Here is a 14,467-nt window from a genome sequence, read left to right as displayed (position 1 = left end):
CTGAAAGTTCTTTTAATTCTAGTAGTTACCTGAAATAAAAAACAAATTCAATTTAAACATAGATGAATCTTGTTATAATTGAGTGTACATCTCAAGTTTGCAAAATACATGTTTTCAGTAGCGCGATTCTGTCCGCATTTGGTACTGTCGAGTATCGAAAGTTTGATATTTTGAATGTACTGCTAAAATAGTTCCTACGACGCCCGTTGGAGGCTCTGATCAGAATTTCATATAAAATTTCTCTATGACAGGCCGGTTGTCGGTAGTCGATAGTAGTAGGGAATCGAGCTAGAAATTGCCTGGTAATAAGTATAGTCACGACTTTTCCCAAAGGCGTTGTTTATGACAATTTTTAACCGCAATTAATACACCGTCATATTATTATAAAGTTGTTCTTTGTTCATAAAAAACGTCACTGTTACCACAATATTGCGCAATTTTAATGAATAAAAGGTAAAGGTTTTTGCCACGCGCTGCTGCCGACGTAGGTATTACTAACTAATTGGTGTTGTGATCCGTGCCTGATGTCTCATCGGAAATGTATTTTTTCCGTTTTATGCGATGCATATTATAGGTTTATATTTTTTTTAGTTATGCACAAAATGTTTGATGGTTTCGAAAAAATATCCAACACGGATTTTCCTTTTTTTTAATACAAGTGTGAATTTCAAAGATGTGTCACAGTTATTATTAAATAAATGTTTTTTTTAGGTGTAAAAATTTTGAGGAAGTAGCAGTTCTTGAGAACGATTGGCTATGCAACAAAAGCTCGTGATACTATCAAATAGTTACAGATTCAAATTGTATGCAAAATCTAACCAATTCCATGAAATATCTGTTTCATTAGTCAATTTTTGTGAGGTATTGCATCAACTTTTAATAAAAGTTCAGATTCTGTGTTTCTCTGATTCACCTCTAAGATATTAAGGAAACGGTTATTTGCTTATTCAATTGGTTGTATCTGCAGCAATTTTTATATACGACATGTAATCTAAATAACTTTGACTTTCAAAAACTGCGCTGCGTATAGAGAATAACTGCATCGGTAAACGATGGTAGAATTATTGGTTAACTGACCATAAATAAATATGGGTCCTGTGTCGGAAACTGATTATTAGATGTTCTGTTAGATGTTCTTAAGGTAAATAACTAGGCTATATTTTGAAATTATATTTCGTAAAATGCAAAATCCTAGCTATTTTTACGCTAGCCGCGAATTCTAACCCTACCTTGTAAAAATACAGAGTATTTTCAATATTAATGGGTAGTAAGTAATATAAACTATTAAAATAATATAATTTTATAAAGCTGTTCTTCCAAGAATCGTAGGTTCGAAGTATGATACCAACCTGTCATCATTACGTATTTACCACATAACCTAGGCCAAGAACTATTCTATAACCTAGAGTTAACTCTACCTAGAACTGAGACAACGTACCGAATGAGTAATGAAGATATAATTCTATTACAAGTCCGTCAAACGTAAACATCGGGGAAAAACAACGACCGAATTAAAATTCTGACCACGACGAACCTTTAACCTTATGCGTTTTATAATGTTAAATATATACGGTTAATTCCGTACAGTTTCCTAAGAAAATACCCAATAACATTAGATACGGAACTCGGAAATCAAAATTTCCGATTCATGTCTTCCACAGCTCCATTAACTTGTGTAAATACCAATCTATCTACTTGTCTATTCAGCCCATCTCTATGGGGGGGTATATTCAATTTAAAATCTTCAAAGATTTATAGAGATTAAATATAGAGATTAAAATATTCGTTTTAAACACACTAACTGAATGTAGAATAAAATAAAGGTGATTAGAGACTATAATTTTAAGTTATTTTTTAGAAATAATAACTTTATCTCAAATTAAACTTCTCCCATAAGAGTTAGTAGTATTGTATTCCAAGTACAAGTTGACTTCCCCGAACCAACCAACCAGTGCCAACCACCGAAGACTGATAGTATAAATTAACCGTCCTGTAGCCATTGTCCTACTCGCGTGCCCCCCAAAAGTAGTGGAGTAGTTTCCTACTCATTTTATACGTCAATGCTAAATAAGTTTGTTGTTAGTACTCCTACAATAGGTTTAGGTTTTCCTGCCTGGATATTTTCAGCAGTCATCTGTGTTAGGAATAGCCCACTGTGGAAGGCACTTCTCATTTTACTTATTATCCTGCTAACATAAGTAAGGTGGTATACTTATATTATAATTATGGTTGACCGAAAGTTAGGTGAAACATCTGGTCTGGTCTGACTTCCTCTGTGGCGCAGTGGTTTAGGTCACCACGCCGCAAAAAGTCAAAAATCAAAAAGTTATTTAATAAAAATTACTTTTTGACCCAAGTGATTGTGCAAAATCAAGGAAGTAAATAGACTGCAACATAAGATACTATCTCACAACCGGTCCGTGTATCAAAATTTTCGAAATCAGCTACCCATGAGTGTCCACTAGAAACTACAGTACCTTGGTTTAGTGATTAAGTATATTAGCATCACACACACGTCACACTGTGACTGTATAATTAGTCAGGACACCCAGGGATGTACCTATAGTTTAAGTAGTTTGAGGTTACATTATTGTGTCGTGTGCAGTATCTATACTAATATTATAAAGCTGAAGAGTTTGTTTGTTTGAACGCGCTAATCTCAGGAACTACTGGTCCGATTTGAAAAATTCTTTCAGTGTTAGATAGCCCATTTATCGAGGAAGGCTAGGCTATATATCATTACGCTACGGCCAATAGGTGCAAAGTACCACTAAAAAATGGTACAAAAACGGAGAAAATTACGACCCATTCTCTGTTTGTGACGCTAGCGAAGTTGCGCGGGTCAGCTAGTAACCAAGAATTATTCATGTAAAACTCACACATTATATCAGTAGGTATAGAAAAGCACTAAGCTTACCGCTACGAGGGTTACGAATCCAAAGCAATACACCACTTCCTTCCGAAGTTACGTGTGTAATAGAAAAAAAATCACGTGTTTCAACGGTAAAGTAAAATATGTTAAACTGTTCTTATGAACTCTTAAGCACCTTAACTTTAGGTTCCATTATAGGTATATATTAATCTTAATCAGTTTCTAGGTAGCGTGGGGAACCGAAAATTGTTGCTATCAATCATACAATTTTAGGAAACTTCTACTTCAAGTTAATTATTGAATACTAAAAATACCAGATTCACACTACTATTTTTGTGAATGTATGAAAATAGCTTATACTAATATTATTATTATTTTTTCACTTTGTTGTGAATCACTTTGTTTGTAACAGGAAGGACTTATTATATTATTGATTAATATACTGTTGCGATTATCACTGTATGAATAATAGAGATGCATGTCATTTTTTTGTGATATAATATGAAAAGTATTGTGAATTATTGGTCTTGCTATACAACAATCTAATGAATTCTGTGATCCTTGAAACATTTGGATATATGTTTTGTCTGTTGAGTATACTCTTATCATCAGCCTACTCTTCTTCCAAGTCTGTTGGCGGCTACAACTGTTGTTTGTGGATGCAGCTGAATACCAGTATTTCACATAGAGCTGCTGCCTATCAGAACCCTTTTTACCTGGGCTATAACGTGATACCCTTTGGTAAGACTAGTTGTCAGACTTTAGGCTTCTGACTACTGGGTAACGACTGTCAAAGATCTTTGAAAATGCTAACTGGGACCCACAATTTAACGTGTCTTTCGAAACACGTAGGGCTTAGTATGAATAATATGGTTACCCATTCACTGACCAATCTCTGCAAGCGTAACTTAGCCTGAATGGTCAATCCGTGTGGCTATCACTTAGCCACGACCTTTAGTAAGTTATTAGTGTAACATATATAGTAGTAGTATTATACAAAAATTTATAGGCTGACCATGAACAAAACATGAATACTATAATCACTCAATAAATATTTAAAACTTGCAGTGTCACGGAAGAAAAGGTGTAAATTGACAGAAAAACAAATAAAACTTAAAAATAAATATAAAAACACATTTAATAAATTATTTATCACATAACCCTAACACATCGCAAAAATTTGAAATTGCTGTTAGTTTACCAGTCTTTATATCCTGAGGTAAAATATCACATAATATTGCATCACTTTTATATTCCTTGATTCTTCTTTCAATAATCATATTCATCATCGTCCTTGACACAGAATCCCAATCGCCTTGTGTAGTTCTCAGGACAGGTTCCTACGGCAATCCCATTACGGTTTTCAAATGACGGCACAATGCATGGAACTGTTTCTGGATCCTTCGTCTTCGTCACCAAAACTTTTTTGTCTTCTTCATCGGCTTCAACATTGAAATTTGAAATAGGGTTTTGTTCGTGTTTGGAGTCTTCGATCATATTGATTGAAAATCCTTCAGAGTCTTGTGGTACTCGACGTGGATGCAGGATGATATGGCTGTTGACGTACACGGCCAGTGCTAAGCACACAGCAATCTTCACACACAAATTTGAATGCATTTCGAAATCTTATTTGAAAAATTACAAAGGACAATATCAGGTATCAAAGAACGTTTTATAAGTGAGTCAATCCGACCGCCGCGTCGACTTTTATGTCTTCTTTATTGAACAAAAGTTGCACAATTTACGCCGTCATTGACTGCATGACGAAGATGCGTTCAAGTTTAGTGACGTCACGAGTAAAATGTCATCACTATAACGATGATTAAATGACGTAGTAGCTCTACTTTTCGTCACTAGTAGATGCAATCAACTTAAAACTTATAAATTAATTTGAGAAAAAGATTTGTCATTTTCAATGGCTAAGAATGTAAATTAAACAAATATGAATAAAGCTACATATTTAAGACTACATAATCTAAATAAAAAAATGAAATCTGTTAGAAAATATTGTTTATACAGGCGTTTTTAAATATTAAGCTTGATAATAATTTAAATCCTTAGCTTCTTAACTTTACGACAAAATGTCAGTGATTGGTTAAATAAATGTTTGGTTGAACTTCCTATGAAGTGAAAATGTTATCACTTACTTATTACACTACTATTATACGTTTTAATTTTACTACGTTTTACTTTCTAATACTATTTGACGATATTTCCTAAATAGGAAACAATTATCTGTAGAAAAACATTGTGGTGCAACCTTGCATGCTTGATAGTTTTTTCAAATAGTTCTTGAAGGTATGCAAAAACCCCAATCCACACTTGTCCAGGGTGGTGGACTTAAGGCCTACTAACCCCTCCCTCATTGAGGAGACCATTGCCAGGCAGCGAGACATCGGTGAGTAAAAACATTTTTTATTTATTTATTTTCGACTATGCTATAGTCATATTATATTGTAGGTATGTCTGTATACCATAACATATAATTATGTAGAGGCTGAAGGTCAAACATAATAGAACCTTTGTTGTCATAATTTTGAACGGTCTTGCATCTTTTCGGTCGCGATCACATGTGTTATCACGCAACGAATAGATTTCATCACGCGATGTTAATCTCAAACTATTACATTGCGTCACTTTTAGTCATAGAAACTACGTTGGATAAAAATAGAATTAATTAACACCAGGTTGGGATTTACCCAGTCTGGGTAATGACCACTGGACAGTCAGAGTCACATCAGACAGGTTGATGCATAAATGAATCACTACCCTACTTCGTTTACTTATGAATATGGAAACAAAGATTTTTTCCCTAACCGTGACGTCTAATTTCATCACTATAAATGACCAACTAAGACGGTATTCTTTCATAGTCCTCATAGGACCGGCGATCTTACCGCACATAAATATTACAATAAAATGTATTCAAATATGTGTGTGAAAATCGTACTGTCCCTGGCACTAGTTGCTTGTATCAACGCGCACGTGTTGAAATACCATCAACTTCAGCCCATCGAAGTTTTGACCGTGGAGGATGCAGTGAAAAATAAGGATGCGGATCTTCAGTCAATCTCTCTGCAGAAGATGGACATCGATGAAGTAGAGGATAATGGAGTGTTGACACCTGAGGAGCTATTAAGAGATTTAAACGAACCTCGTGGGCTCTCAAGTGTCGTGGGACCTTCGTTCGAGGACCGCAATGGCATCCGAGTCGGAACCTGTCCCCTAGGCTACGTCAGGATCGGAGGCATCTGCCATCCTGAGGACTATTAATTAGACAACAACAATTTCATCTGAACTCCCTTTTACCAATTAGTAACGTTTTGTATTCATTTGTTGTGTAATAAATTGATTACCATGTACTTAATCGTTTTTTTTGCTCTGTTTCTTTTTTACTAATTTCCTGGTGTGTGTTAGGAAGTAAATCTATTATGCTTTAAAAAAAAATATATAATGTGGTCAATTATAGATGGTGTTGTGTTGCGAAATGGGTTATTTAATTAGGTTCCTTGTATTGGTTTAAAAAAACTTATATAAATCTACTATCGATGGTGCAGATTTAATCATTATCTACAAATATAAAAGATTAGGGAATGTTTTATACCTGCAATATTAAATGTAGAAGATAAATGATACAAGTTGAGAAGCTTAAAGTTTATTCTTGGATTTTTTTTCTTTTCTCTATTTTATTCCAGTTTTTTCATGACTTCTTAATACATAACTGCGACAAAAATTGCTTCCGTATGGAGAGGATTTTTACAACCAGGCCCAGAAAAAGCTACTTATCAAATCAAACATGCATGAATTCTTGAACAGTCCGTGTAGTTAAGCATGCAATCGGAAGCGCGATTCTCTGCTCCTATATACTATAGGCAATCGTCTGGCTTTACAGAAAAATTGTCTGTAAATGTGATAAGCGCCTCTAGCGGCCGTCGTAGGAACTATTTTTACGGAACAAATTATATGTCAAACTCTCGGTACTCGAACTACTCGAAAGTCAGATTGATCAGGATTTCGTGTAAAATTTCTCGATCGCTAGCCGGTTGTCGGTAGTCGATAGAGGTAGAGAACTGTAATAATGTTCATGTAGGTATGTATTATGGTCCTTTTCCAGGTAACGTTAATGTGCCGTGTAGTTTCCCTGGTATTTTCCTACAAATGTTTCTTCGCGGTCCTTGCTGTGGTGATCGGTCCTACGCTCATTTATAGTTGCATATTTAATCACTGTATTTTAATTAAACAACTGTGGCCTGACTGCGGTAAAATATGGATGAAGCAAATCGAAATAAATGTACGACAGTTCCTTAGTACCTAACATATTTTAAGGAATTTACAAAACATATTGCTTTTTCCCTTAATTAGTTATATCAAACTTTATTTTACAAATTACTAGGTAATTTTGATTAAAATAAATGTAATGTATAATGTAAATCCAATTCTGCAGGCTGCATACAATACGAACCCTCTATGTACATACGTGTATAAGTATATTATAGACTATTAAAAAATATATAGTTTGGTAAAGTGCCCGGTAAATGGCAATAGGCTCACCCCCTATTACTGCTGCAGCGATTCAATGACCAACAGAACAATGGTTATTTTTCTACCTTTATTTTAATTTTTTTGTCAGGAAAATTCATTACTGCATGTCCCGCTCCAGGGAGGAAGCGGAGGTCTGTTAGGCTCTCCCGCCGACGACATATTTGTCTCTACCCTTCCAAAATAAAACCAATGACAGAAGTTAGCAAGTTATTTGAATACGAATAGGTGTCAGGATATCACAATGAAGCGCAAAATTGCAACTGCTAAGTAAAATCAATGATAGTTTGTCCAAATGCTATTTTGGATCACAACAAATATGAAACATTGAGTTATGAAAGGTCAAGTAATGAGATTATCAGTTATACAAAATAATTTTAATTTACCATTGTCCCACCGCTATCCTTGTTGCGTAGGAGGCGAGGGATCCGACTGGAACAGATAAACTTGAAAGATATAGTTTGTAAATAAATATAATTAGTTACCGGCTTTAGTAAGCAGTTATTTTTTTGTGGAGAAGAAGCAGTTATGGTTTGAATACACCATACAAATATGGATCTTGCTCCACGGTATTGTGTGCATCCACTAATCTCAAGTCACCCACTTAAAGGGTCTTTGATTTGGTTCCAGGATAAGGCAATGTATCCTATAGCACTTTGGTTTTTCGAAAGTTCAGATTTATTCATTAGATGGGTGACCGCTTAGTAGTAGCTGAACTGAGCGTGTCTTTGATTCAAAAGACACGTACAAAGTCATTTCCGGTTGTTGCCAATTAAAATATCAGTCGTCAAAGGCGATTGGGGTGGCTTGAACATCTTAGACATTAGGTTGACCTACGCTTGACCGCTAACCGATAATCATTAATTTAATTATGCATTTATTTAAATTAAACTAAATACCATTATACAGACACGTAATAAAAATTTATAATACAGGGAAAACAGACGACTTATGGTATCGGTCACTTGACGTCAGTATAAAACGGGTATAAATTACCTGCTTCGACATTATCGTCTCATAGTCCTCTAAGGACCAGCGATCGTAGCACACATTAATAGTACAAATATGTATTCAAATATGTGTGTGAAAGTTGCTTTGTTCTTGGCGTTAGTCGTCAGCATCGACGCATATGTATTGAAGAACCAACGAGCACCTACACCTAACGATTTGTCCGTGGAAAACGGCAAAGAAGAAAAACTACGTATGTACGACGTCATGGCTGATAATGACTTGCTAGCAGTCCCGGAGGAACCGTCAAAAGAATCAAATGAAGATCGTGGGCTCCCTGCAGATGAAGAACCGACATTCGAAAGTCGTACGGCCATTAATACTGGTGACAACCCGTGTCCAGTAGGTTACGTAAAGAAGCTCAACCAGTGCGTTAAAGAGGACTATGATGATTATTAGGACGACAGAGAAGAAACATGGTGAACGATGGAGAAGAGATAGTACAGAATACTTCAACGAAGCAGACTGACATCGTCGTGGCTGGTGAAGGATTGCTGGCAGCCGTGATGGAGCCGTCAATAGAACCAAATAAAGGTCGTGGGCTCCTGACTCCGGCGAACCAAACTGGCAGTCGAAAGTCGTACGCTAGCTTTCAATCCATGTCCAGAGGATCAAATAAAGAAACTCAACTTGCGCGTTAAAGAGGATAATGATGTTTATTGTAATAAAATTAAAGCGGCCTTTGTGTTGTGAATTTTGATTACAAATAAAATTTTTGCATATTTATTTTTTGTTCTTTTTATTGCTGTTTCAAGATTTAATGTTTTAATATTAATTAGCTGAATAAAAGGTAGCCAGCGTATGAAAATATTACTCAAGTGTTTAAAAAATTCAGCTCAGAGTATAAATCACATTAGAGATTCTAGAAATGTTTTGAAAAATATTTACGAGTCATTTCCCTATAGTATATTAATTATACCAGTAATCTAACTGGCAAAATTTTGCGTTTAACATAGCATGAAATATAACTTTTGTATCAATATTTTCATAAAATAAATAAATTTCATAAATGATTGTAAAAGCTTAAGCAAAACTTAATGGTAGTCAGTAAATTATGACCCAGATTACTGGAGACAGTTACATGGCTCATCCTGTAGAAAACGTAGATATAAGGGAGGGCGTAGCCAGGCTACCAGCCACAGGTGCAAGCCCCAGCTACAAGCCTATTTTCTTTTTAACCATCCATGTGGCATGTCGGCGTCAACCGTGTGCGGTGAATCCGAACTTAACAATGTGTACTTACCTATAGTCCAGGAAAGTTGTGGTGTGGGCCCTTATGAATTATTGTTTGTTTGCGCATGACGCAATGAAAATACTGCATCATGCGGTAAAAGCGTGCAGAGTCATGTCACATGATGATTCGTGTTGTGTATGAAATTTATTAATCACTTTTACATTACCTTTTAAATTACCTTTATACTCATTATTTTTACGTTTTCGTTCACAATTTTATTCCAACTTAATATCTATACTAATCTATACTAATATTATAAAGCTGAAGAGTTTGTTTGCTTGATTGTTTGTTTGTTGAACGCGCTAATCTCAGGAACTTCTGGACCGATTTGAAAAAATCTTTCAGTGTTAGATAGTCCATTTATCGAGGAAGGCTATATATCATCACGCTACGACCAATAGGAGCAGAGTAGCAGTAAAAAATGTTACAATATCAGGGAAAATTATGACCCATTCTCTCTAATGTGACGCAAGCGAAGTTGCGCGGGTCAGCTAGTTGCACATAAACATAGGACCTGTGATTTGTGCGACTATCTGGGACACATAAATAGTAATAATAATTTGTTCCTACAACATAATTATAATATATTGGGTCCAAGGTACCCTAAAATCTGGTTTAATACACTTACTTTTTTTAATCCAAGAAATCAGCCAAACGCTGTGTGAATGTTCTGGTCAAAGCTAAAACCTGAGGTACGATTATGTATAATCTGTAGGACCAATGTGTATAACAGAGGTAAAAAGGCATTATAATTTAACAACTTTTAAGGCTTAAGTTACAGATTAGTTAATATTTATAACCTGTTTCTTTTTCAAAGAATAAATAAATTATTATTTACAGACGCAACAGTCGCAGACCGCTTTGTTAAAAATAATTTATATATGACTGCAGAAATCCCGTGGATGATAAAGCCAGATAACAATTAGCATGGACTGATCCAGATCTAGACTTTTTGCAGTAATTTAAGTTCTAATAGTAGTTATCTATTTAGCAAATCTATGAACGTAAACTGCGACGTAGTACTATAAAGATATATTTCCCTTGCTTAGCTTGATAGTAGATATAAATTCATAGGATCGGTTCTAAAGTCATCATCTTATTATAGATCGCCAAGTGCTACTATCTTTTTACTGCTCTGTTGTACTGTTCAATAGTATTATGCAATAGAAATGCAACAGATGAAACAAAGACTTAGTCATACCCTGCTATAAATAAACAAATGCATAATGTTTATTTCTCCTCAGGACAACCGATTACACATGTTACTCAACAGTGGTTTGGCTATCAAACGTGCGTAATGAAATGTTCTAACTTAGAACTCAAAGTTTACCTCAAAGGCTAGTATATAAGGGCTTCTTAAAACAAACAGTATACATTCTTCTCTTGGCTAGCGGTTATTCCACACATTAATATTACAAAATATGTATTCAAAAATGTGTGTGAAGGTTGCTTTAAGCCTCGCGCTGTTTGTCTGCATCGAAGCTCATGTGCTCAAACATCAACGAGTTTCACTACCTCCTGAAGGTGTTGCCGTAGAGATCTTAGTGAAGAGCAGAGACGACAATCAGCCCATTTCTTCAATGAAGATTGACATCGATGAACGGGAGAAGAACGTGGTTCTTTCGCTATCTGAGGAAGCGTTGAGGGAGATGAAACAAGCTCCTGTGCCTCCGCCAGATATTGAGCCAACTTTTGAAGACCGCAACGGCATTCGCGTCGGTAACTGCCCTCTGGGTCAAACGAGGGTAGGCGGGATCTGCAGCGACGGCGACTACTAAATCATCTTCTTCGTAACAACTAGTGCATTCAAATTGACCCAAATCTCTTCCAGGGCGATTACTTAATAAAGTGATTTGTATGAAACTTCGTCTTTTGTTTACTCATCTCGTGACTATTTTCCTGGTAATTACCTTAAACGCGGAATGAATTTCAAAACGGTTTTCTTGAAATTTAATAGGGTAAACAATAATATCCATGTGTCCACTGGATACATTACATACCTAATTGTATAGATAAGGTTACTTAATTCTTTTCCTTTTCTTTTTATATGGCAATAGGATGTCATATAAGTTTTAGAAATATGTAGATACGCTTAATGCGTGCTTAATATTTGCATGTCATCTTCATGACAAAATATGTGATACCAACTAATTTATTTTGTAAACCACCTCTTGTACCATATTTTCTGCAAATAAATATAATTGGAATTTTTGAATTTGAATTATTTGACGGTAAGGTAGGTTAGCTTACTTTAGAATCTAATTTTGATGAGACTTTTTATATGTGAGTAAGTCTAAACGTAAAAATTACTTATTTTATTTAGTGAGTATCTTAAAGTAAAATATACATCGAATAACGATCTGAAAATATCGACTTAATGTAAGTATATAAAAAAATCATTATTTTTTAGGATACATAATGTGGAAGAATATAAAGTTCTTGCAACCAATGTCAAGTAAAAACGAAAACAATATTTTTAACAAAATTGTGTGACTAAGATTGTAATAATTATTTTGTGCTAGTAATTCTCAGAAAGGATTTTTTAACGGTTCTTCCCCAGTTGAGACAGGACCATAATTAAAGGTTAGTTGACGACAATTGATGAGGTCGTCTCGCATCAAATAGTGAGTCACAAATGATAAACGTGATATTTGGGTCATAATCTATTTAGTGGTATAATATAGATAATTAGTCACGGTGACAATTTTTTTGCCTAATAATTTATTTATTATAGTAAGGATAGTGGTCAAACTAGCGTCAAAGTTCTTCAGTCCGAAGACTTTTGATATGGCTCAGCGAATGTTGTCTTAATTAACAACAACCGGGACCAGCGTTTTTAGTGCCCTTTGAAGTACGGAGACGTTCAGCTCAAATGCCACTAAGCGGTAACCCATCTATGCAATGTTAGTGCTAAAGATTGCTTGACTGAGGGTAAACCCAAGTTTTAATTTCTAACGTTGCAGAAAGCATTTTATAAAAAAAATAACAAGATGTCGTACAAATTATATACTCAGATAGAAATAAACATGAATGCAATACATTACTGCATACTTCAATCAATAAGTAAGTAATATAATGCACTAGATACATTCATTTCTCTATAATAAAGCATGACATAATTTAAAGAACCGCTGTTCTTTAATACAAGAGCAACTGTTTTAAGGTTCTTTACTATTCCCAGTTACGGGTAATCCCAATTCCCTTGTTTTATTAATTAATATTGTATCAGGAATAGCATATAAAAGCCGCGTATCAATTGTCACTTCCAGTATACATCCGTTGTCTGATAGTTGAACATTTCAAGTACGAAATAAAACAAAATAATGTATTCAAATCTTTGTTTGAGGATCGTGCTGTGTTTAACACTGGCAGCCTGTATTGAAAGCCATGTATTGCAAGAATATCGGATGCCATTATCTAAAGGCATGACCATGGAGATTAAATTAAAGAGTAAAGATGATAAACAGCAGCAATTGTTGCCAAAGATGATGATAAATATTGATGACGAAAGCAAGCAAGTCGTGTTGACGTTGTCTGAGGAGAAGAAGCCTTCAACTATCCTGCCTATAATCGAAGATAGGAATGGAATTCGAGTGGGATATTGTCCTATTGGGTACACGAGACATGGCGGATTCTGCTTCCCAAACGACTATTAACTTGTGGTATGATGAAGCATTGATCAACGCGAGAAATAATGACAATTATTTTGTGTCTGCCGCGTCATTAAGGTCAACAAACCTGATTAAATATTCGGGTACTGATAACGTGTGTTAGTGAAAAGCTTGTAGTTGTACTTTTAAGCGAAATAGTGTTTATTTAAATGTGTAAGTTGTGAAAAATAAAAGTTGTGAAACAATGAGATCGGTATTTATTGGTTGTTTTGATTTGTACGTATTTGTGTGACTAGAGGTCTGCGGTTACCGTGGTTCCCACACTAGGCATGACTGTGCTGAGTTCTGGGGTTACAGGCACACGCTGGGAAACGCAGTTATTAGGAAACGAGGAAATTCTACAACACGCTCTAGTTTTCGTAAACATCTGGCCTAAAAACCTTCGAACTTCAGAAGTATAACTTAATACAGCAATATTTATTTTGTTTTTATTTTAAACAATACATTATGTTGAATACCTACGTTTACAAGAAGAACAATCCTATTCATTGTTTGCAAAAATTAAAACAAACGCAATACATAAATCGTTTGTTTTATATTGGTAAGTTTCCGAAGCCACAAAATGTAAATTTTCGAAATAATTGATAGGTCTTTATGATGACTAACTGACACAGATAATTTACCTAACAAATTATAAATCTGCTATACACTAAAGTTTGCTTATTTGATTAATTTCTTCACTTCTAATACTGTTCTAACCGGACTTGTCATATTCAAGCTCTGTGTCACTACACTATACAGCAAAATTGATTCAAAACTTGCATATATTAAAGTCATTATATACAATTAGTAATAATTATGTTTTAAGGGCAATAACCTTATGACTAACTTGTTCTACAAGTGCTACATCTACCTACATGACAAATTGACATCTACATAGCTTTTAGTGACGAACAAATAGAACTGTACCTATTTACACGCGAAAACTGTGATTTATTTAATAACTGCAGAAATACACAGATAGTGAGTGTCCGAGCTATACATGCATAGAAAAGATATGAATGTAATGTAAAGTTATGAAAATATGTAAGTTTATTAAAAATTGAGTCAAAATGTAAATTGTTACTAAAACTAATATCTGTTTTTAAACCTTTGATTGCGGGAAAACAAGATTAGGGCTTTACTCGTAAAGTTTTCCATCGA

At 34.8% G+C, this 14,467-nt stretch overlaps 1 protein-coding gene across 1 annotated transcript; it reads left to right on the top strand.

Moving 5' to 3' along the window:
• Positions 1 to 5,747: 5,747 nt before the first annotated feature.
• On the top strand, positions 5,748 to 6,234 carry LOC142981079 (uncharacterized). The gene has a single exon (XM_076126759.1). It carries the CDS (start codon positions 5,792 to 5,794, stop codon positions 6,143 to 6,145), a length of 354 nt encoding a protein of 117 aa, XP_075982874.1. The 5' UTR covers positions 5,748 to 5,791; the 3' UTR covers positions 6,146 to 6,234.
• The last annotated feature ends 8,233 nt before the right edge of the window (positions 6,235 to 14,467 follow it).

The sequence above is a fragment of the Anticarsia gemmatalis genome, chromosome 19 (genome assembly GCF_050436995.1).
Source record: "Anticarsia gemmatalis isolate Benzon Research Colony breed Stoneville strain chromosome 19, ilAntGemm2 primary, whole genome shotgun sequence".
Classification (NCBI taxonomy): domain Eukaryota; kingdom Metazoa; phylum Arthropoda; class Insecta; order Lepidoptera; family Erebidae; genus Anticarsia; species Anticarsia gemmatalis.
This window is presented reverse-complemented; position numbering and strand designations above follow the sequence as displayed.

What these genes read in the sequence shown, in the direction of transcription:
- LOC142981079 (XM_076126759.1), top strand. Translation starts at nt 5,792, where the DNA reads ATGTATTCAAATATGTGTGTGAAAATCGTACTGTCCCTGGCACTAGTT.